Source organism: Chiroxiphia lanceolata, chromosome 1 (genome assembly GCF_009829145.1).
Source record: "Chiroxiphia lanceolata isolate bChiLan1 chromosome 1, bChiLan1.pri, whole genome shotgun sequence".
NCBI classification, from domain to species: domain Eukaryota; kingdom Metazoa; phylum Chordata; class Aves; order Passeriformes; family Pipridae; genus Chiroxiphia; species Chiroxiphia lanceolata.
In genome coordinates this window covers 9,314,993-9,339,246 of record NC_045637.1, presented here as the reverse complement: position 1 = coordinate 9,339,246, position 24,254 = coordinate 9,314,993, and the positions used below count along the sequence as shown (strand labels likewise).

General features: G+C 36.4%; 1 protein-coding gene across 12 annotated transcripts in view; it reads left to right on the top strand.

Annotated features, from left to right (window-relative positions):
- EFR3A (EFR3 homolog A) overlaps positions 1–24,254 on the top strand; it is a 76,873-nt gene that overhangs the window by 18,568 nt on the left and 34,051 nt on the right. For 5 of the 12 annotated variants that reach the window (XM_032694015.1, XM_032694028.1, XM_032694006.1 and 2 more), the window contains 6 exons: positions 4,504–4,580; positions 6,365–6,492; positions 7,441–7,591; positions 15,662–15,783; positions 19,277–19,426; positions 23,879–24,016. In XM_032694015.1, the coding sequence (XP_032549906.1) occupies positions 4,504–4,580; positions 6,365–6,492; positions 7,441–7,591; positions 15,662–15,783; positions 19,277–19,426; positions 23,879–24,016 (766 nt within the window). Of the gene's footprint in view, positions 1–591; positions 762–4,503; positions 4,581–6,364; positions 6,493–7,440; positions 7,592–15,661; positions 15,784–19,276; positions 19,427–23,878; positions 24,017–24,254 lie in introns of those variants that run through there. The other 7 variants (XM_032693966.1, XM_032693997.1, XM_032694037.1 and 4 more) reach the window with 5 other exon arrangements.

Sequence of the window (24,254 nt, the reverse complement as noted above, 5' to 3'; positions counted from 1 at the left end):
AAAGTAACTTCAGAATTGTTTAACTCAAAAGTGGTTTTCTACCTGATGTATCATAATCTTTGTGAGTAAAGGTGTTAAGAATGTAAGTTCTCTAATCCTTGCTTCTTAAACTCAGAAATATTACTAGAGATAATGTTTAATTTCATTAATTTTCAAATGTTTCTTTAATCTTAGGGGTGAACCCTTCTGTCTTAAAAAGTCTTTTTGGTCAGTAGTCTGCTTTGAATACTTTGCTTTCTGTCCATTCTCCTGCAAGATCAAGTGAGTAGGTTTTACTAAAATATTTATCACTCTGCAGTGATATGTGGCGGCTGACTGAGCATAGTTTTATCTGAAACTGTATGGATTTTTTACTTCTAGTCACAGAAATAATGAACTGTGTGCACCAGGAAAGCTGAAGTAATGAAACTGTTTCTGGGCAGTTTCATTCGAGGAGCTGTGAATCACACACTGACAATGCATCTTTTGTTCTTTTCTACTTTCTTGTGCCTGGACTTGTTAACAGAATTTGATACTGATGTTTTTCACGTGTTTGGTGGCTTTATGTAGATGTCACAGAGCTGATCAGATAAGCTTACAGTGCTGCAGAGCCCTCGCGGGAACTGCTGCTATGGGAGTGTGAGAGAGCAAATTTCTGAACCGGGAGAGTTCCCAGGGAGTAAAATCCAAGATGAGGCAGTATGTGCAAGTTCCAACTGTTGAGCAAGAAAAAGCCTATGATTACAATTCTGCTTTTGAACCGAGACCGTGTATGTGTTTGGGTAGGTGAAATTACCATTTTCTGATAGCGGGGACCGTATCTTGCTGCTGCTGTGTAGAATAAATGTGTGTCACAAGAACTGCCCGTGCAGCTGGTAAATGTGTACAGTCTTAACATGGAAAATGCAGATTATAGGGCTCCTTCGGCAGAAGAGAACGTGCATTTTTTAACTTGGAAAATCCCACTATTGGAAAAGTAAACAATGAGTATTTTTTAATTCCTTTCATGTTGACTCTCACATAGCAATGTGAACTTCTATAGATACTGCTTAAACCTTTATATTTACTGGTATAATATGATGTAAAGATGTCTGCAAGGGCGAGATGGTTAAAATGCAAATTTTGCCTGACACTGAAAAGGAATTGTCATAGGATTTTTCCTTAATAAACCTGCATAAAATGGAACAGGTTCTTTTTACCTGACTTAGTGACTGTGTTCTACAGACCTACAAAACAGCTTATTTGTGTGAAACAAACGTGTTTATTTGGATAAATTTTTATCTGGGTTAAATTGCTATCCAGGATGTAGAGAATCTGTTTTCAATTGCTCAGCTTCTGTACATCTTTGCAACATTCATCTTTCCTGATCTATGTAGAAAAATGTTCCCAGATTTTATGGGTTATTTATAAGTTCAGTCTATTTTTAATGTATGTTGTTACTACATGATTTTTGTGGGATTGTGTTTTGTTGTCTTTTTATATTCATACATTCTTTAAACCTATTCCTACAATTTTATTAATCTTTCATGGTTATGTCAAAATGATATAACTGAGCAGTGATCAATAGTTTTCCCACAAAATCTGTGTTATGACTGTTAATCGTTTTGGTTTTCGCTTTTGTTTTCATTTTTTTCTGTGTTCTTTGGAGTGCCTGTCAGTTTTATTTCTGATATTGTTCTGCTTATATTTCTCTACTGAAAATATCTTTGGAGTCTGAAAGCCTTGCTGATTAACTCCCATTTGCTGATACTTGAATGTTCTGTTTAGTTTAGGCAGTTCTTTTAGTGAGATTAACATCCATATTACTTTTAGATTTATACTTTGATGACAGAAAATTTTTGACAAGTTTGTGGGTTTTTTCTATGTAAACTGTTCTATAATTAAATACATAACAATGTAAAGACACTATTGAAAATCTAAGATGAGGAGAAGAGAAAATTTTAGATCTTACTCAGTGTACTTAGTGCTAGGCCTTTTCTTGTGTCGAAATTCACTATGTACCCTAAATTTGAAGAGCAGTGTTTCAACAATATTGAGTTTCCATTAACTGAAACCACCTGCTAAGGGGGCCAGAATGAGTTGCTACTGTTATGTGATATTTTTTTATCCATCTCAAAGGAGTAACAGTATCCAGGTTTTATGTTAAATTTATGATGGGTTTAAAACACCATTTTAAGATTTAAATTGTGGTTCTTTGCAAAGATTTTTTTCTTCTATCACTTAGAAAAACTAATTATAAATGTATTTTTAATTACCTCTGTCTTGCATGCAATATTTTAAAAGATTTTCCTGTTCTTTTCATAGTTTAGGTAGTTATATCAAAATATTTTACTACAGTTAGTGTAAGAACGTTTTTCTATACTTAGTAGTCATCTAATGCTGTTTACTCTGGACCAGAGTTAGAGGTCAACAATAAGGTAGAAAATCAAGTAGGAAGACCAGGTACAGAGAGTGTTGAGCCAGGTGCAGAGTTGCATACCTAATTCAAGAAATATTTAACTATATTAGGTCTTGTTTTGGTGGATTTTGATGGTCTTACTGGAGTTTCCAAATATGGAGTGATAATACTAGACACTAATAAAGTGTTCCTTTCTTATTATGATTTTACTTACTTTTAAAATGTTGCACAGTATTGCTCTCAGTAGAATATTTTTGTAGAACTGTGAATTATTTCAATTTTAAGTCAAGTAGATTTCTAATCTCTTTAAATACCTACGTTTTCGAGTTGCATATGAAAGAATTTTGATTTTAGCTACTTCTTACCTGCAGCTTTTATGTAAATGTCTATTTTTACATTGGTTAGACCTCGGAGAGTAGGACATGTCAGCAGGAGTCATACGAAGAACTTGACAGTGGTAACAAAGCACTATTTAACACAAAAATTCTCAGTATTCCAGTCATTTATTCCTTAAATGCTTTTTGTTTTTGTTGTTGCTAACTGAAGTCATAAGTCAGTGTTGATCATACTGGTGGTACTGGATTCTCTAATTCATGAGCTGGGGAGAATTCAAGACCACTGGGGAGAACTTTGAGTAAATGTATGGCTTTAAAATCACAGATCTGTCTTTGATAATAGTTTTTATTTAAATAATTGTAAGCATTAAGTTGTCAGAGTATGAGCAGAATACATTTTTGTCCAAAAGACAAATAGCTTCAATAAACAGGTGGAATAGAGGGAGAATGTCTACTCCTGTAGACACTTGTAATAAAAACAAGTACATCAGGGGAAGTCTTTGTCATGAATCTCCCAGATATTCTGATAAATATGGTTAAAAACAATTAAGGTTACTTAGATATCTTAAGTAAAAAAAATACAGGTCCTAATATATTTGTCTAATGCTTCTTCACAGCCTGAAAAATTTGCAGATAAATTGTAATTGTCAAAGTTTCTGACAGTATACACTTTATCGTGTTGCAGTTTTTACTATTTTTAGTAAAGTGTATAATGGTTTTTTGGAATATGGAAATGGATACCTTTAATAAGGTATCTGTAAGGTATTTAGCTACTCTGAATCCTTCAGGAGTTGAGACATGAAAGACCAGAAAGCCGCTGATCTGCATATACTTGATATATTGTTATTGAGTGTATTATTGTTTATTTAGTGGCTCTTATGCGTCAGAGCTGCTTTAGTGTTGATCTGAGGCTGGACTAGTGAGTTAGTCTGATAATATGTCCGCTGGAACATTTAAAACCTCATTTTCAAAAATTTCCAAAAAGAGTTGGGAATAAATGTATCCTGATAAAACAGTTGGGCAGATATTTAGGAACTTTTTTTTAATTTTATTTTTGTGCTGAATTTTAACTTAATTCCAAGGTTCTAGTAACCCTGAGTCCTAGAAAAAATCTCAGTCAATGCTTTGTAGGTTTATCTTTTTAGAGCAGGCAGTATGACTTTTAAAATTAATAAAATTGAAATTACATGTGTTGTTCTGATTATATGAGTGCAGGATTAGTAGTCATAGAAGTAGAAATGAAATAAAAAAAATGCCTTTCTCCACTTCCAAGTGACTGTCTTTTCACTGATGCCCAGTTAAAGGCAGGATAAGGGATAAGGAGGGTAGAGCTTGTTTTGTGTATTATGGCTTACATTGGTTTATATGGGTGCTTGTAAAACAGAAGACTTCATAGTTGATTTCTTTTTTAGAAGAATGAACATAATGCACATTTTGATGTTTTGAAATAGTCATTCAGAATGAAGATAAAACAGCAACTTAAGTAGCTTTAGTTAATATGACTAAATTTTAAAATGTCTTGATTTTTCTGTGTGTTTTTAAGTATGGCTGGATGGCAGGTGCATTTCTAGTACCCAAGTTGCTTCCATATTTTCTCATCGTTTCTGTGATAGCAGTTCTGCTTATTTGACTTTTTTGTGCTAATTTTCAGTTACATTGATTCTGCCTTATTGCTGAGGGTGACAAGCAGCTGAATTCAACATATCTTTTTCCTCCGTGCTTGTCAGCTTGTCCCTTCAAATGAGTCCCTAAAACTGCATTCTAAATCCCGTTGTGTAATTCCCTCTGCAGGAGTTTGCTGTTGCTGTGCTGCGCTAAGACCTCGCTACAAGCGTCTGGTGGATAACATATTTCCTGAAGATCCAAAAGTGAGTGATGACTGTAAAATTTTAAGGGATTGGTGTTTGGAAATTCTTGGTTATAGCTAATGCTTTAGCAATTTTTTAATTTTATTTTTTCTTTTCTCTTTTAACATTTTACAGTAAATTCTGCTTTAGCTCTTCATAGCTTTAACAGAGGTTAGTAGAACAATTTAGCTGGAAAGGGACATGTACAGATCATCTTGTCTAATTCCCTTTCCAAAGCGGGGGTCTTCACTGAAGAATAAAATTAGTGTGTTTTGCCCAGAGAGACAGAGATTTAATTCAACAAGGTATTCTGCTGCAGAGGTAGCACTTAGCTTCATAAGTACGTTGAACCACAAACACTTGCTTTGATATCATTACACGTGTGAACAGTTTCTGGTTTTCTACAGGATTTTTTTTAAATTCTTGACTTACTGACTTCGTAGTTCTGGTAGACTGTTGTGACCCAAAAGGTTTTTTTGGTGATGTCTTTTAAATTCTCCAGTTACTCATGTCCAGTTTTTTCTTTGCATTTCACTGCAGCAGTCTTTGAACTCTGTTAAAACTTAACTCTTACACTGTGTGTTATTTATTTTAATAACTTCAGTGTTACCATTTGGTAATGCCTATTTCTTTACATAATCATGTGACAGTTCAGACTGATTAAGAGCTTATGCTTCTGCTACTGTATTTTTTTAAATGTGTTAGCAAATTTTTTCATCTTTTGTTATAGTTTAAGCAGAACAGTTGGCATTTCTATAATGTTTGGCTTCTGTGTTACAAAGTATGTGGGCTTTTCTTTAAAATATGTTGTTACTGAGTGCTAGTTACTGCGTGTTACTGGCTTTAAAGGAAATGCTTTCTGTGTGTACAGTATATTGCATGCACAGAACAATGTGGTTTTATAGGTTTATTTGTTCTAATCTACTCTTTCTGTACCGGTGTAGAAACACCTGGAATTGCTACAGTTTTAATGTTATGGCTTAAATCTCACACAGGAGCTCTGAGTTGGCGCTTCGTAGTCTCTGCTTTGGTTAATATTCATCAGTTCATTGCAGGACACAGGCCAGTCCATGATGTTTCACTGAGTTGCAGGCCTTCTCCAAAGTATGAGAAGTCTTGTTGATAAAATGCATTAATTTGAAAAAGAGAATGTTTTTATGAACTTCCAGGGAAAAAATAAAAAAAAGATAAAAAGACAAAAAAGCCTTATCTTACTTACCTGATAGTTATGATTATAACTTCATCTGAGCACATCCATGTTACAGTTCATGTTGGAACTAATTTGTTAATCTTTTATCTTTTTCTAACAAATAGCTTTTGCGTACCCTGTAGGTCAGCGTTATTCAAGATGTGACACTGAAGAAATAAGATGTTTAAACTACAATCTAAAATATATAAACTACAATCTTGTTTGTATATAGTGTCAAAATTATGCATCAAATAAACTTTTGGGGGGATGGGAAAAGAAAAAAATTACATTATGCCAATAGGGAAGAAGTGTGTCTTAGAACTGGTGACATCTCTCACTAAATACCTTTTAGAATACCCATTCCCTCACCAAAAAGGAGGAGGAAGATAGTTGCTTCATTTCCTTAAAAAATATTTGACATAATTTTTTTAAGTTGCTGATTTTTGCAGCTGAGCTAACAGCAGTTTTGCTCAAAAGACTGGGTTTTTTTTGGTAGCTTATTCCTATCAATAAGGCTTGAATCTTTAAATGTTGAGTAGACAAAAGGAAAAATGCTTCAAAAGCTTCATGCTTTCTGTGAACTGTTTTATTTTAGAATTTGTATTTCTGCTTTTAGGATGGTCTTGTGAAAGCCGACATGGAGAAGTTGACTTTCTATGCAGTTTCTGCACCAGAAAAGCTGGATCGAATTGGGGCTTACCTGGCAGAGAGACTGAGCAGGGATGTTGTCAGACACCGCTATGGGTGAGCAGAGAGGTCACAGCATTGAAAAGAGATACTTGTATGTCGTGGGATTTCGTCATGTTTGTTCTGATCAAGTCTGGGGGGCAAGACAGACCCAGTCCCTCTGTGGTCAGTTAACCTTGTCAGGCTGGCAGGTGCCTACCCAGCTGCTCTCTCTCCTCCTACTCAGCCAGACAGGGGAGAAAATAAAATGCAAAGCTCATGAGTCAGGTCGTGTCAGAAAAGCTGCTCCTGCGTGGGCCCCTCTCCATGGACTCTGCCAGGAGCCTGTTCCAGCACGGCCTTTCCATGGGCAGCAGCTTCTTTCAGGACACATCCAGCTGCTCCAGCATGGGGTCCTCCATGATCTGCAGCATGGATATCTGCTTACTCTGGGCACTACCAGTATCCCTGAGGGACTCAGTTTTGGGAACTGGTGGGTCCATCTTGGAGCTTGGCTGGAGCTCTGTCTGACATGGTGGGCAGCTCCTGGTATCTTCTCACAGAAACCACCCCTGCAGCCCCTCACTGCCAAAACCTTGCCATGTAAGCCCAGTACACCCTTGAATGTAAGTCAGGATATAGGGAAGCAGGAATATATTTTTTTTCAGCCCTTTTGGCCGAATCATGTTTAAGTGGGAAATGTTGAATCAAAGAAGTGTCAGGAGTTGGAAAAGAAGGGCAACATCCATCACAGATCATCGTTTTTTGACCTTCATGATGTCCAGAACTATTTTTATAGCTTTATAGAAAGCATAAATGGCCAACACTCAATTCCTCACTTCCCATCCCCAAAAAGAAAAAATATGGATGTCAGAAATGGCACTAAGTTTCATTTTTATACAGTGGGAAATACGTGCCTTCCATTCTTTTCTAATTTTTGTGGTAATAAGGACCTAAATAAGGAACTAATGGAGTTAATGATAAATGCAATATGTCTTTATGCAAATCTCTCTAATTAATTTTCAGTTATGTTTTAATTGCCATGGAGGCATTGGACCAACTTCTGATGGCTTGTCATTCTCAAAGCATAAAACCATTTGTGGAAAGTTTCCTTCATATGGTGGCCAAGCTTCTGGAATCAGGCGAACCAAAGCTGCAAGTCCTTGGAACTAATTCTGTGAGTAAGCTCAGACACTAAATCAAATCAGAGTAAACCTTTGCATGGGAAAGTAGTTTCAGAAGTCACAAAGTGTCTGCCAGTTCACATGAATTTAGAAGATTCTATCTGTGACAGGGTGTACCACTTGGGCCTAAACACAGAGCAAATAGCAGCTAGAGGCAGATAAACTGTCTCCTTTCAATGTCTCAAATGCTTTTGATGTCTGGGCTCATTCCTTGCAGAAGTGACTTCTGGAAGGAACAAGAATGCTGTTCTGTGAATTCATATTTTGAATCTTTAAGCAGCCCTCCTGGAACCAGTGTATAGGTGAGACAGTGTTTGGCTCTCCAGGAACAAGGGTGATGGTGTGAGGAGAACGTAACATCCTTCTCCCCAGCATTGACACTACACAGAAAGATTCCTGTTAGCTGAAAAGTACCTTTCAGAATCAACACCTCACCATCTTATTGGCTTAAATATTTTAGGATTCAGATCCCTGCTGAAGGGCATAACTAAAAGTGTCAAAATGAAGATTTGGAGATCCAGTTTTCCAAATCGAGTGATGGGTGCAATCAGCATTACAGTTCTGTCATGCTTCCCTTCTAACCATTGTATTTCCCAGATGGTAAAATAGGAACTTTATAAATTCCAGGATTGTGATGTGTAATGTTTTCACTTAGAGTGATTGTTTTTACATGAGTATAGAGTAGTGCTTGCATGGAGTTCTTTATGGATTCAGTAAAACTGTTGGGCTTTTCTTTGGGATTGATTCCCAGTTGAGAGTTGCAGCTCAGGGAGATAGGAGGGTGTAGTAAAGTGATGCTGCTCTGGAGTAGAATTTCTTGATATCACAGAATGCAGAATTTTGATATGATGTAGGCTAGAAGTGTCCCCTTGTGCTCCAAACTAACAGGGCAGTTTTACTGAGGGTAATGAGATATACATCTCATTAAACATGCAAAATGTTATTTATTTATTTATCTTCAAGCCAGGCTACCCTTCTTCTTTTGATTTGTTTGTATAATAATGCCTGGGTGAGGCCTCTTAGGGAAATAGCTTTGGAACTTATTTCCCGGGCTGCCAAATGGCAAGATGTACATCACTTGCCTTTTTTTTGAAGTCCCTGGTGGCAAACAGTTACTGCCAACCTCCACTTGGGTGTACAAGACAGGTGTCACTTTGAAAGGCATGTTCTTGTACAGAACTCCACCCTAGGGTAATCTGTTTGATATTCCTGTCACTTCCTAAGGGAGTCTTTTATGAGCAAAGGAGATTAATGGACTTCCTGAATTAGGAGATAATTTGTGTTTGTCTTTTGTAAAACTCAGAAACAGAAAATAATTAAGTTTTCCTAAATAAAATGTGAATTTCTGTGAGGAAAGTTAATCTTTATAGCTCTTCAACAGTATTCCAAAAACTAATTTTAGCCTAACTCTGCTAATTTCCCTCGGTGCCTTCTGTAGTTAATGAAGACAAAAGATAGAGTCTTTTTGTATTGACTCAAGAGGAGCAAAGTGTATTGGCACTGACAGCTTGTCTGTTACCAAGGACACTGACCTACTGGATTTTTAAATAAATTTTATTAGAGATGTAGAAAGTTTGCAATCAAATTCAGCCTTTTTTCTCTCCTTCAGAAGGAAATAAATAAACAAATTAAAAAAAACTAACAGTAATAGATAGTAGAGTGACTGAATAAATGTTTCATGTGCTTTAGATATTCTGATTTACTGCTTTGGAGTGGAAACTGCTGTTGTCTAGAAGAGAAGACTGAATTGTATGTGAAGTAAATGTCTTTAAATTGGTGAAAAGTCAGGCAACCTTTGAAAAACTTTTCAGAATATTTTTAGTTTAAACTCAATTTAAGGCCCCTACAAATATGTAGTCTGCTTGCACATAAAAAGATATTGTGGCTATAAGTAGATCTTGATTATGTTCCATCCCAGAGCTTCACTGGGATACAAAGACAGTGATGTCTTTGAAGTAAGATTCAAATCTCCTTACTTGAGCTGTAGGGTTTTTCAACATCACAAGCAGATTTTGCTTCAGCTGTTGGGACTCTTGTGATTGCTCAGAAGTCGGGGTTTCAAATTAAACAAATCTGTGTACTGGTTGTCTCTCAGTAGTTTAAAGGCTTGGAAAGATTTGGAAGCTCCAGCTGTCTTCTAAAAGTATTTTGCTGACTTCAAAATATCTGGTTTTGGATGCAGAATTTATTCTACTTGCTGCTTTATGTCTTAGAAAAAAATTCAAACTTTCACTCAGTTGTTTGTCTTCTTATTATTTTTGAAATTTAAATTTCATTTTTTAAGTTGATTTACTTATAAAAAGTAAACCTGAAGATTACCATTTTAGATATATAATTGTTTGGGGTTTATATATGTACTTTTAAGCCTGATCTTCAGGTTACATGTAGTTAATTCCCATGACTTTTTATGTGTTGCATATGTAAGTTTTGCTAGCTTATTTCCTGCAGCAGCAATGATTTTTTTTTTTTTTGGTAACATAATTGTAAATCTATTTATATAGGCAGATACTTGAAAACAGGTGAAATTCAATAGTGGGTATGTTGAATAGTTGTTGGAGATTTTTTTATTTGGACCAGATTTTGAATTGACAGTGTCTGTGAGGTTCAAAATGGCTTTTTCTGTCATGGAAGATATTTTTATTAACCATGTGCTACGATAGCATATGCTGGTGAAGAAACTGAAAAAACACGGTGGGAAGAAGTGATATTTCTTTGGCTTAAGTGTTACAGGATCTGAAGACTGTTTGCAACAAGCTTTTCCTTAGAAATTTACAGCAATACTAAATTTCTCTCTTTATTTTCCTGCGGAATTTCAGTAACTGAGTATTATGTAAAACATCTCCATCTCTCATGTACATATCATTAGATGTATTGATTAGGTCCATAGTGTTATATTACTAGGATAGAAGTGAAAAGCTTTGAAGTCTTTGAACTTGTGGTCAAAATTGTTGGGGACAATTATCTAGATCCAATTTATATCTATTTTTAATTTTATGACAATTTTTTTAAAGAAGAGGCAGAAAATTTCTTTAGTGAGCACCTGGTCAAAACCAATGGGATATGTAATTTAGTAAAAATTTCATCTTAACCATATTGACAAAACTCAGTTGAATATGAAACATTTTAAGCTAATTTGCAATTCTGGTGGGGTGAATTATTTGTATTTTGACAGTAAAAACTGGGGTTTTGTCTGAAAAATAGCAGATATATTTTAGATTATTTGTCATAAATGGTTTCTTTAGTTGATGAGGTGCTTCATTTTATAAGGGCTGTTTCTTTTTAGGAAAATATGCAGTGAAATAATGATCTCATAAGTGACAGTGCTGGGCTTCCTGTGCACGAGGAGGTGACTGTTATTGCTGGTTGTTATCATTTGTTATTTAAAGGAAGACAAGCAGTTTTCCTCCCCCTCGTACATGTGCTCTCTGGTTTTGCTGTTCTATAGCCCCACTAACGTGGCCCTGGGAGCCAGCATACCATTGCTGACTTTGTTATACATCTCTACATGTGGTGTTCAGGATAATTTTCATCCAAGTGACACAGAGTAAAACAGAATGTGAAATTATCCATCCCTTTCTGATAAAACTGAAAGTGAGTGTCAGGTGACCTTAACAATTAACAACGAAACTAAATCACTGATTTCTATTGCTGAGAACCTTATCTTGGGATTATTTACTGTGACAATTTTAATACTGTGTTCATGAAGTTAATGTGTGAATCCAGTGTTTTAATCTTTTCTATTTAGGAAAGCTGAAGTGCTTGTCCTCTGGCATTTGTTTGGTGAAGTGCATACATACATTCACACTTACTATGAAGCCTGTAGTGTGTGGTTTGTAAGAATCTTATATTTATAAGGTATCAAGTCTTCCAATGTAGTAGTTTCATAATAACAACGTACTTGGTCTATAAAATACATTGGTCCATAAAAGGTGATACCTGTAAGTACCTCTTTCCCCATTTGAAGCAAGGGAAAATTCCAGACTGTAGAAGGCAGACTAGGGAGCTCAAATATGAAAGAAAAATACTACTCAGATCCAGCCTACTGTTCTTACAGGGGGATACTTTAACATAACTCAGACTCAAATATGATGCGTGAAAAAACCTGATTCTTCGTGAAAAAACCTGACCTTCTTTAAAGACATCCAGGAACCACTAAAAGTTACTATTTTTCTCCTAATGTACTCTCTGCATTAACAGTGATAAAGCAGCATTAATACATAGAAGAAATTATGTCCTTAGGAATAAGCTTGAGAACTTGCATGATTTACTCGCAAGACTTGCACAATCTCTCTCTCCCTGGTTATACAATCCAACTTTCTTGACTCAGGCTGGAACAAACATCTTCTGAATAGATAATATGTTTCTTCTTTACTTTGTGATAGATTTATATATTTTTATATTTGCTGAAATTTTTTGGTTTTAAAATTAACGTAAATAAGATACTACCAATGTAAGTTCCTTTCTGTACCTTCTGTATTATGAAATATAGAAGATACTTGTAGTGGTAAAACTTCCATAAGTTGCCATTGGGTGCTTGCAAGCATTTACTATGACTGAATGACATATTTACATCTATAAAAGCTTTGTAAGTAAATCCGAGGCAAGTGCTTGGACTTTCTTAAGAATTTTATCCTTTTTTAGGTGGAATATTTTTTATATTTGAAGTACAGTTGAAAATATGTGCTTAGGAGTAAAATATTCTTTGTTTAACAACAATAACAACTTCAAAGCAGCACTGCAAAGCAAAGAGAGTATAGATTAATGTGTGCTGTAAAAACTTAAAATTTCTGTGATGAAATGGAATTTTATACTTAACTAGATGACAGTGCACAATTTAAAACTGTTATTGCAGTCAGCTTTCCTGTGTCCTAAATGTTCAGTCATCTGAATTATAATCCTGGAACGTGCTTCAGAAATGCTGCATGTTCAGTGAGTGAAATTGTTTTGTTATAGACACGAGGACATAAAAAAACTTTGTCCCTTCTGGACATTTTCCTGTGCATGCCATTTAAAGAGATGTAACTTCATGGTCTTTGCTTCCCTGCTATAAAGCTGCACCACGATGTAGGAGAAGGGAGTTCCTGACACTTTCTTGGGCTCAATTCATCTTTTATTCTTAAAAAGCATTTTTGTGGTAGCAAAAATCTGCTTTTTTTTTTTTTGTTTCTGCAAGCAAAACAGTTCTTAGAGTTTAAGTTTTCATGTTGGCAGAGCCTGTCAATCAAATAATTTTGTATTTAAGTAATATTGAATGAAATGTTGATATTAAATTCTACATGAGTTAATATTTTTGTTCTCACAGCCATAGTGCTCTGTGTTCTTCAGACTTTTTGTTTCCATTCTTTTACCTGCTTTTATGGAAGTTTGCTGAGTGAATCAATTGCAGACTTGAACACTTGAATGTCTAAGACAATATGATACTAAGATCATATTGTCTGGGGTTTTGAGAATAGTTGGTCTTTACGCCTTATTAAGTTGTAAGAACTAAAGAAATTCTTGTCTTCAAAAAGAATTTGAAAAACCTATCTCTGTTTTGATATCAACAATTCCATGAAACAAAACAGGGAGACATAAGACATATAAAGCATTTTCCAGGGTCATTTGAGAAGGAAACACTCATTTTCATTATTTATTGTATCGAAGAAAACTTATGGGTGCTGTTTGTGGATTATTTTTCGGTGTGTGGCAGTCCATACAGAATTGAATTTTGACTTTTTGACTTCTGTCACTTTCTTACCACGTGAAATACAGGATATTCCTAACAGAATGACTTATAAAATGGACTCGTATTATACAATTTTGCTCCGTTTTCAGTAATAGCTGAGAATGTACTTTGACAAACTGTATCATTTTCAACTACCCCTGTAGCTTTTAGTGGGTAGTGCAGCTGAAAGCGTTCTAGATAAAACAGAAAAAGACTAAACAAAAGAGTAGAAAAATGATTGGGTTTTTTTCATTCACTTCCACTTGAAAACCTCAAAACTTCCCCAAATCAGTGTGCTGGAGATTATGCTACAGTGCTTTGGGCTTGTCTAGATGTAGATGGGTAACATACTGATAAAAGCAGGTTCTGCATCGTGGAAAGTATAAAAGAAATACCTCAGCCTGTGCTTAGGAATTGGTAAGAATGACACGAGTGGGTAAAAGCAGAGGGTTCGGTTCTTACTGGGACATCACTCTGCTTCAGGGCAGAACCTGCACTATGTTCAACCTCTCCTGATGACATTTCGTTTTCCTTTTTCCTTCTGTTTGTAGTCTGTTCTTAGAACTATCAGTGGTGGAGGATCCAAAAAGTCTTTAGGCAGTCTGCTCACTTTAGAAAGGAGGGTTTTTTAATGTCTAACTTAGATAGGCTTTGCTTCAATGTAAGCCCATTATTGCTTTTCCTATTACCATTGGACAAAGAAAACAATTTATTTCTTTTCTATTTTATAGCTTTCTTCTGTACATTGTCAGACTGATATCTTTTAGGCAGCTCTAGACTAGATAATTTAATGTCTTTCAGTCTGTTTTAAGAGATGTTTATCTAAAGCTTTGTTCATCCCTTCAATAATTGAAGGACTGTATCAGTTAATCACCATCTTCAGCGCTGATGTTTCAGCTGGATGCAGCATCTCATCTAAGGGCTTACTAGGCCCAATTAGATGGCAAAAGTTTCTTCATAGGTGTCATGAGCAATACAGATGTATCACAATATATTGGTTTGTTTTTCATGCCATTATTACAGCATTGACCAAGTTCCTTTTGTGCATTCTGCTGTTTCTGGCTTGTATTTGTACAACTGTTTTAAAGTGGTGGTTTGCAACCTCCTTCCATATTCAGGTCCTGTGTCCAGTTTGTCAGGAACCAGGCATCAAGTGTGCCTTCAAGTCTGGCCAGCTTAGTGTTTTTTGCAAATTTGGTGAACCCACTCTGCCATCTAAGTCTCTAGTGAAGCTCAAATTCTTCTGTATTCCAGACAGGCCCCTCCAGAAGTTCACTCAGTACTTTGTACTTTCATGATTTACGAGAGTTTCCAGGGTTTTTTTTCCAAATTCCTTTCCATCTGCTTTATGGGGAGTGTTCTTTTGACAGTGTTTTTCTAGCTGCCCTTTGAGAATTTTGTGTATTTTTTTTGTCAATAGCATCACTGAATTTAAGATTTGACAGATGCTACTTCATCTGGATTCACAAAACTTACTGTCTTGTCGTAGGAATAAGATGGATTGATGTGATTTGTTCTTGTCAAATCTATGTTGACTGTTGCTTACCCCTTCGATACTTGCTTGGTAGATGTTTGCAAATTGGCTTTTTTTTTTTTTAAGTGTCTCTCTGTGAATGGAATTAAAGTTGACTGGCTTGTAATTCCCTGACTCCTTTTTCGTTTTTGCCAAGATAGAATTGACAGTATGGCTCCAAGTTTATTTCCCTTGGACTTTGGTAAGTCAGAATGTAGGTAACCTGGTAGTGTCAGTGGACCATTTGTTTGCTTGGACTGCTCTCTACAAGCACCTGAGAGAAGGGTGTAGCTGGGTGGGGGTCAGTCTCTTCTTTCAAATTTCAAGAGATAGGAAAAGAGGAAATGGCTTCAAGTTGTGCCAGGGGAGGTTTAGGTTGGATATTAGGGAAAATTTCTTCACTGAAATAGTTATCGAGCATTGAAGGCTTTCCAGGGAAGTGGTTGAGTCACCATGGAGTTATTTAAATGTGTGGTTTACTGGTGGACTTGTGTTAGGTAAATGGTTGGCCCTGATGATCCTAAGGGTCTTTTCTAGCCTTAATGATTCTACCAATTGATGACACTCAGTGTTGAAGTGTTAGATGTTTCCATATTGCATAGTATGTTGTATTTCATGTAGTTGCACCCTTTCATCATTATCTAAATGAAGTTCTAGTGGAAAGACTTTAAAAAGAAAATTCTCTAATTCAGATTTTTCTTCTCTGAAGTTTTAAAGTGTTGTCAAATCTAGATTCGTACATTAATACAGATGGTTTATGTTGCTTCTTAAATGAAGCTTAGTACTCATTGTTCTATTTAGGGAAATTGATACTAAAAACTTTTTAAAATGTATTTCTTTTTCCAGTTTGTCAAATTTGCCAACATTGAGGAAGACACACCTTCCTATCACAGACGCTACGACTTCTTTGTGTCTCGGTTCAGTGCCATGTGTCATTCATGTTACCCCGATCCAGAAATACAAACTGAGTAAGTGCCATTCTGTATAAGTTACAGAAAACTGCCTTGACACGTTAATATTGTGTGTAATACAGCTTTTATTAGGGTATTTAGTGGAGTAGTTCACAGGAAGAAAATGAAAGTCTGACTTTTTAAATAGCACCAAATGTTGCAAATCTTAGGTAGCTGGCATTCCTAGAATATTTAAGTGTAATTTTGCCTGACTAGTGCCTCTCAGACTGTGTGGGTTCTCCCCAGAAAGGCACCACTCATTACTGTTAAATGTGTGAGTTCATAACTTACTTGAGAAATAACTGGGCTACTTATATGAACAGCAAAAGCATATTTGGAGATGGCTATTTGAGAATTACGCATTAAAAGTGGATTGTCTTAGATGTCTGAAGTATGCTCACATGTGTGAAACTGAAGCACCTGCATGGATGAGAATTCCAAATTTTTCCGTTCTTACGTAAGCACCGCCGTTTGTTTTCCTGTGGCTCCCCCTGGCGGATGTGTCCATCACAGGAATCGGTAATCGGTGTTTAACTCCTGAGCATTTTGGAAATCATAAGGCTTTTCAGTTTATATTATTTACATCTCCGTTGTAGTAGTTTTTTTCTGTTTCCGTACATTAAACTGTTTATCCAACTATGACAAGTCCGTGTGCTGAGCATTTATTCCACCCTTCAGGTGTACTGTTGTTGCATTAGCTGCAGTGCACAAGGATTTTTCTGAAAATTTGCAGCTTCAGAAATCTGTGAACTGTATTTTCAAAATGATTGAATACTGTGTACATTGATTAGGAGGAAGAAACCCCAAACATAAACCCCAAAAATAATTTCTCCTTATATTTAGTTATTTGCTGCCATTTTATTTGTTGCCCTACTGCTGTGCATAGGGTTGTGCTGTAAACTCTGAAAGGGTCAGGATTAAATCTGCCTGCTTTGCCTGTACCATTACCCTTGCCCCCACCAACTTTCCCTTTAGGAAGATTATCCCAGTGAATGGGTTTACACCATCCATTTTTTAAGGACTTGTACTCAGGGACCAAAGGGCAAATGGGATGGAAACTTCTTAAAGAGGTGTCACCAGTGAAGCTGGTTTATCATGCAGTTACCTCATAACTTAGGCTTCAGTCAGGTACAGTGTATTTACCTAAAGCTGATGGTTGCAAATAGTATTCATAAAGGTTTCAATGAGCTTTTGGATATTTTATATTTTTAGGTCTAGTGAAACTAAACCAGAAATGTTCAACTACTTACTGACCGTAAAACATTTCATAAGAGGTTCAGACATGAAGCTCAGCTCAGGATTTTCGGCATTACTTTCACCTCCATTACCCCTTGCAAATGAGAGCTAATATTAGTAATGAACTGGAATATTGAATAAGTTAAGTGACTAGGACATCCCTGATTCATATATCAAATATGATCTACCTGTCACAAGGGTACCTCAGAGTAAAATGCCTCAAAACTGCCATTGCTCTAGGAGTAAGAGAACTGGGCTAACCTTTTGCTCTCCAGATTGGCAGCCTGCACTGTTATCTGTGCTTCAGTTTGCCATGTTGATGTACCCTTAGACAGGGAGGAATTTCATCTGAGTGACATAATATTATACATGACCTTAAATTAAATGTAATCTTGGCTTTACTCCCTGTCTAAGCCTTGTTTAGAGGAATGAAACCTTTCCTGTGCAATGAGATTTGATGCTGCACTTTCCTCACTACTTCAACACACACTTTTCATCCTTTTGTGCAATAGTAAGAACACGAAATTAGTGCTACTGGCGCTCCAGTACACAAAAGTATGGCCTTTTTCCAACATGTGAATTTTTTTTTTTTTACTGAGGATGACCAAATGTATAGCAATATGGCTTTTTCCACATCATCCTAGACGGTTTAAATGTATCTCTTTCAAAAGAGATCTTTTGTGAGCAGCAATCATTCTTGGAGTTGGCACTGCAGGTTTGTTGGTTCTGAGATAATTCAACAATCAGCTGTGACTGCAGAGGACATTTCTTAAATGCAGGTGTCACAACCAGTCAATACCATTGAAGGGGGACGGGGTAATTCATCTGATCCTAAACCAGACATCTACAGTTGCTGTTCACCTGCATAACTTGAGGTTCCACTGAACTGAGTGGCTTGAGTGGGAGCCTGAACCTCACCTACACATGTGGTTGTTGTCAGGTAAAGTGGGCTTCTGAGCCTGAACTGGAATCTCCCCAGTAAGTGAGATTTCCCTTTTGTCAGGGAAGGTCAGTGCTAGTATTTAATGTATCTAAAGCCACAGTATCAGCAAATCTTGATTGTCTTAAGGTCTAATAATTAAAAAAAAGTTTCAGTGGTAGATTTCTGAAGGCTCTGGGTCTTAAATGTCAATCTTAGGTCGTTAATATTGAAAACTCAACATTAGATACTGCACTGTAGTTGTAGTACAGCAATATCAAGTGCTTTTCTAAAAATAACTAAAATATAGGAGGCTACAGATATAAGTATTTACAAATTGAAATCAAAACAAAATATTAATTATACAGTTTGGTTACCTCTGTATTTCATCTTACAAATGTTTTAATTCAGTGAATTTGACTGAGCAAGGGCTAGTTGTGTGTTGTCCATACTGAAATCAAGATTTAAAAAATGAGGTACAGGTTTTGATAGAAATAATTTCAAATTATAATGAAGCTTGTGCTTATTTCACCTGGCAGCTGTACTACCCTCAAGAAGTAAAATTTTCTTTCTACCATTTATTATGATGGCTAATACGTTATTACCATTTCAAAAAAGAGTATTTTGCTACTCATTTCATTGCACAGATTTTCCTGCACGCTATTTTTGTTTAACAAAATAATGAAAACAGCTGGAAGTTAGACCAAGGCCTTTATTGAAATTATTTTTTTCTTTTTATTATTTCATTGTTGTTAATTAGTTCTCAGTTGGTTTCATTCAAATAGTTTTAGGATAAAAGTGGTGGTTCCTTTTATACATCGGGCTTAAGCGGACAGAATCATTCTTTACTCTTCATCTTCTGAACCCTTAAGAAATCTGGAGAGATCTTTTCTGATTAATCTGTCTTAATTTCAAATTTTAAGGACTTGATCCCAGGTGTTACTGCAGTGGTGCTGTGGTCACTTCACAGCGTTTTTCTTCAGCACTGGAATAGGTTGAAATTGCGCAAAATTTTGACTGACGGGGAGTAAATTGGGGAAGGGTTCATGGGTTTTTCCTACATGACTTTTGTCAGAGGTGGTATACACACTTTGAGTCTTCATTGACCAGTGTCAGCTCCATCCTGACAGGTCATCTTCTGTTTAGTTGTTTGTTTTGTCGGGTTCCTTATGGGCTTTAAAAGGGTTTGGAGAAAATATGGGCAACCTTAATGAATTGGCCAGTTTTCCCGATTGCTGCTTCTGAGAACCTACTGGAATTCCACCCTGCATAATTACTGCTGCCCAGTAGGTAAGGAGCTATACTAGGAGGTGCTGTGTTTCTTGTTCTCTGTAATTCCTTTTTTTCCTTCCTTAGGATCCGAATTGCTGGAATCAGGGGCATTCAGGGAGTGGTTCGAAAAACAGTTAACGATGAACTTCGAGCAACTATATGGGAACCTCAGCACATGGACAAGATCGTACCATCATTGCTGTTCAACATGCAGAAAATAGAAGATATTGACAGGTAATTTTGTTCCTTATCACTGGCATGTTTTTTTAAGCAGTATCTAGGCTTAGTTTTTGTGATGGATATCTTTTTCTTTTATTTTTAGTGGAAACAGCAACTAAACTTTACTAGCTGAGGCTGGTTGAAACTGATAGCACAGCTCTGCATAACGACTCAATGTTTCTTGTCTCAAAGTAGTGTCCACCTCTTTTTCTTCACATGTTCTAGCTTCTATTGGCCTGAAAGTTGCTCCAGAGATTGTATATCCATGTTTTGACTTGATACAAATTGTAAAATTGTGGTTTATAGTATCAGATGCAGAGATAACTATGTGCAGGCTTTTAGGTGACTCAAATGACTTTGCTACTTACATTTGTTAAAAATTGAAGGTTTAATTCCCATTAACCATTAGCAACAACTGTCTGTCCTGGCTGCAGCAGTACATAAAGTAAGGATTTAAAGTTTATTTATATAAACTCTTTTTTTACTTTCAATGACTCCTAGGCATAGTACCTGCCAGGTATGCAAAAAGATCTTCAAAAAGATGTCTGTGATTATTAAAGTTGAGGAGATGCCAGTCACTTTACAATTGAAAAGTCTGTATTTGAGGTTAAATACTCTGTAGGTGTAAAAACTGTGTATTGGTAGCACTGGGAAATTTCCATAAAACCAACTTCAGCTGTGCAGGCAAGCTTAAATATTCATTCCATGTCCAACCCTCACTGCTTCAAAACTTGCTTGACAAGAGTCTCAACAGCCTTTCTATAACAACAGACTTTTCATGCTTTCACTGAGCTTTCTGTCAGGTTTCATTTTTTTGGTTTGAGTTTTGGTGGCTTTTTTTTTTTCCATTCCTCAGCCTTATTTTTCTTCTCTTATTTCTAAGTCCCCAGTACCTGTCTCTTTTCTAAAGCAAATTTTCAGGCTAAATGACTAAAATCAATAGCTGTCTGTCTGTCCAGTTATATCTGTGCATATAACTGAGGGCCCAGACAATATGTACTGAGATGGCTACTTGAATTTTACATCTGAAGAGTGATTTGAGTAAGAGACTAAGGTTTCTGAAGCTGCTGTTTGAACAAGGAGAATCTGGTTTGCCTTTGCTTGCTCTTAGAGGGCTCCTGGCTGCAGGTGGGCCCTTTCCTATGTTACTCTTTACAGAGCCCTCAGGTGTGCACTTCCCTTTATATAGCAAAATAAATTAACTACTGATAGAAAGCTGAATGAAGTAGGATTTGGATTAACCACTTAAAGCAGATCAGTTTATATGTCCTACAGGACTGATTTTTATCATCTGTTGAGCAATGCAATAGTGGTGGTAGAAAAAGAAATCTGTCAAAAAGTAACTGTTACTTAAATATCTGAACTGTCTCTTTGAATCTTGTTCTATAATGCACATAGAACAGAAAAAAAAAAAGACTAATGATTTTCTAAGTGGTGAGTAGGGACCTTGTATGATGTGCATATGACAGAAAAGCTGAAAACTGTATTTATAAATTGTTGATCTGCTGGCCCTAAGTGGTGTTACACGGAATTTCTCATTTTATGAGTGACTTCATAGTTGTGGAGCACAAACAGAGACATCTTGAAGAGTAGGAGTAGGAGGCATATTGTTCTGGCAGATGGAATCAAAGCATTATTTGAGAAAGAGCAGAAATTCCAGAAAATACCCCCAACTTAGGTCCATGGAAAAGAATGATTTTTGGTTAAAGCTGAACTACATGTAAGGTAAAGCTTACTTTAAAGATCAGTGTAATTTTAATTTGTGGAACTGTAATAGCTTAATTGAAGATTCTTCTGAGTACCTGTCAGAAGAGACACTTTTTGGAGTTAAGAATTTACTATTTAAACAACATTTTAAAAAGGTAATTGTATTCTTGGATGCCATTATTTGTTCGTATGTCTGAGTGCACAGTCTAGTTATGTGTCTATCAGACATGATGTGACTTGTATGTCTATTTATGTGCATCTCTAAAATGGGGAAGGGATGTATGAAATTGGTAATTCACTGACTAAACATGCCAGCCTTGTTTCAGGCAGAAGGACACTCTAGCACTTGTAAACTTGACTTTGAATCCTTCTAATACATCTATAATGTTCATACAAATTCTGGTTTAGTGGTAGGTTAGAATGTATTTTTTTCTCAGGGTTAGTAAATCATAGTCAAACAATCCTGCAGCTACTCTGCTCATGAGTGGTGGTTAAGTCTTACTTCACGTGTCCTGTCATTTTTTTTGGCCAGTCCTGGTTTTGTGGTATTAAAGTCTAATGCTTGAGATGCTGAGTTGCTCTAAGCCAGTTCAAGCCTTTGATAAGGTGTTTGCTGTTCAAACTGCTGAACTTCAACACATCCTTCTTCCATTTCCTTGTTGCCACTTTTTCTGTTAGAGATTACCCACAATAATGCCAGTAGAGCAGCTAAAGGGAGTAGCTCTTGCCCATTTCAGTGCATTTTCAGCCATCTGGACCTGTGGTAATACAAAAAGTCTAGATGCATGGGAATACTAGTATTTTTTTAAAGTGTTGAAGTTGGATTTGTCAGATGTTTTCTGATATTTCTGTAAAAGCCAAGTCAGTGAAACAAAATGTGTATGAATTGCTCATTTGGAATGGAAACTCGAGAGGCTGCATGAAGCTTTTCTCTAAAACTAAAAAGCATAGTTTTCTATTCATTGTCCTTCATCGATAATGCCAAGGAACACTTTAGTGAGAAACACTTTTACATGGGTGCTGTTCAAAATAAAATGTGATTCCTACAGACAACACAAGATAGTTTTGAATGTTCCTATGCAGTCAGAGACTAATGTTTTATATGAGGAATACTGGATTGCAATTTCATCCTTTAACTTGTTCTAAAATAAGACTCCAGGCAGGGCTGAGAAGTCAGCTTCTGTAGGTTTGCATATACAAGCACTTAAAACATAACTTATTTTTACTGCATTTTAACTGGCATTCTGCCAGACAGCCTTGCTCTGTGTGTTCTGCAGTCTGCTTGCTTTTTCCTCCCCACCCACCTACCTTTGCAATGCTGCTGTGTTTTAGGAAATCAGTCAAAACAGCATTGGGAATGACAGTACCTACACTGTCATTTGTACCTTCTCTGTGCTGAGAAGGATGCCCATCTGCCTAGATCTGATTCTAGGCAATACAGGGGGGAAAAAAAGGGAGATTAAGTGGCACAGCAATTGAATAAAGCTGTAGTTTAGTGGTACTCGTGGTGGATTATATATAAATTGTCATGCCTTTTAAAATTCTAATCATGGTGCATTTGTAAAAGTATTTCTCCTTACTTACATAACAGGATGCCTGAGGCTCTGCTGTTTTTAAAATCTGACAAGCTGACAATGTTGTGGTAATTCTGAAACACCGATGTTACCAGAGGCAACAGGATTTTTATATTGCTGCTTTTAGATTTCAGTAGTATTGAAACAGTAGAAAATCTTTTGCTATCAGAAGATATATTACAACTATGATGTCAACATGTTCATTTGACTAGTGGTATTTCAGTTTGCAACTTTTTATAATGCTCTGAAGCTGAGGTTTTATGATGCTGAAGAGTGAACCTTAACTAAAGGTTGTGCTCTTGGTGAACGTTTTTAAACATATTTATCTCACAAATTTGCTCTGCAGAGCTGAAATAATGTTTAAAGATTTAGTGTACTGATTTCTGCAATTTAAAATAAATCTCCTAATGCATAGGTGCATAATGTTAATGTAGGTGAATGAATCCTCACTTAAGTTTCTATAATGTGTTTAAACCACCTGTAGGTACAGTGTTTCTTGATAAGTAATGGAGGTGCCTGAGGGGGAGCTGTTTGCTTTCTTTCTGAACTGTTTTTACCCCAGCACCCCCATCTTGGCTGAGGGGCTCAGCTGTGCTCTGTCCATTGTAGTGATGGGAGACACCAGTTAGAAGGTGACCAACTTCTGCACTACCTATCTAGAGGTAACTGTGTGGGTGATAATGTTCTAATTACTTCAGTCAGACTTTTTTTTTTTCAACTCACAAGCCATCTGTTTGTGCAGAAGTACTGGAGTTTCATTTAACACTCACCCACACAGTATGGATTCAGTAGTGGGCAGGTGAATGAGATCATTAATCTGAACAAAATGACTAAGATTCTGCCTGACATTTTTCATGGTTTCACAGCCTTTGTTCATCATTGGCAACAGGTAGTGGTTTGTCAAAATGGAGAGGGTAACAATTTAACAATTTAACTCAGTATTAGCACCCTTTGGTTTTGCCATATAAATGTATACTAATACAATGGTTAGTACTGAGTGGGTTTATAGTCCCACTATAAGAGAATAAAATATTTTATTCAGAATTCTGGTTTGATGCATATTTGAAATACAGTTTCTGCCTAGATCAAGAGTGTGACTCATGAGTGGTTTAGTACCAAGGATGGGTACAGTAAGGAACCTGAATATTAATCAGTAGGATAAGCAATGTATATTGTCTTATTTCAGCAGAATAGGCCCTCCATCCTCTCCGACAGGAGGAGAGAAAGAGGAAAATCCTGCTCTGCTGGCCGAGAATTGTTTCAGAGAACTACTAGGACGAGCAACCTATGGAAATATGAATAATGCTGTCAGACCAGTTTTTGCGTAAGTTAAAAATTCATGACGTGTTAAGAGATTTTCTTTATTTCATCCTCTTTTCTGTTGCACTAAATTCCTTCCTCGTTTTCAACCCAAAGGATTTCATTCATGTTTCTTCAAAAAATTGCTCCTCTTTTCATCTCACCTCTTTGTTACCTGTATATTAACTCGAAGGTAGTTACAGAGAAAACTGATTTCAGAAGTGAATACAATGGTTTGGATGGATCGTTGCCTCAGATGGCCT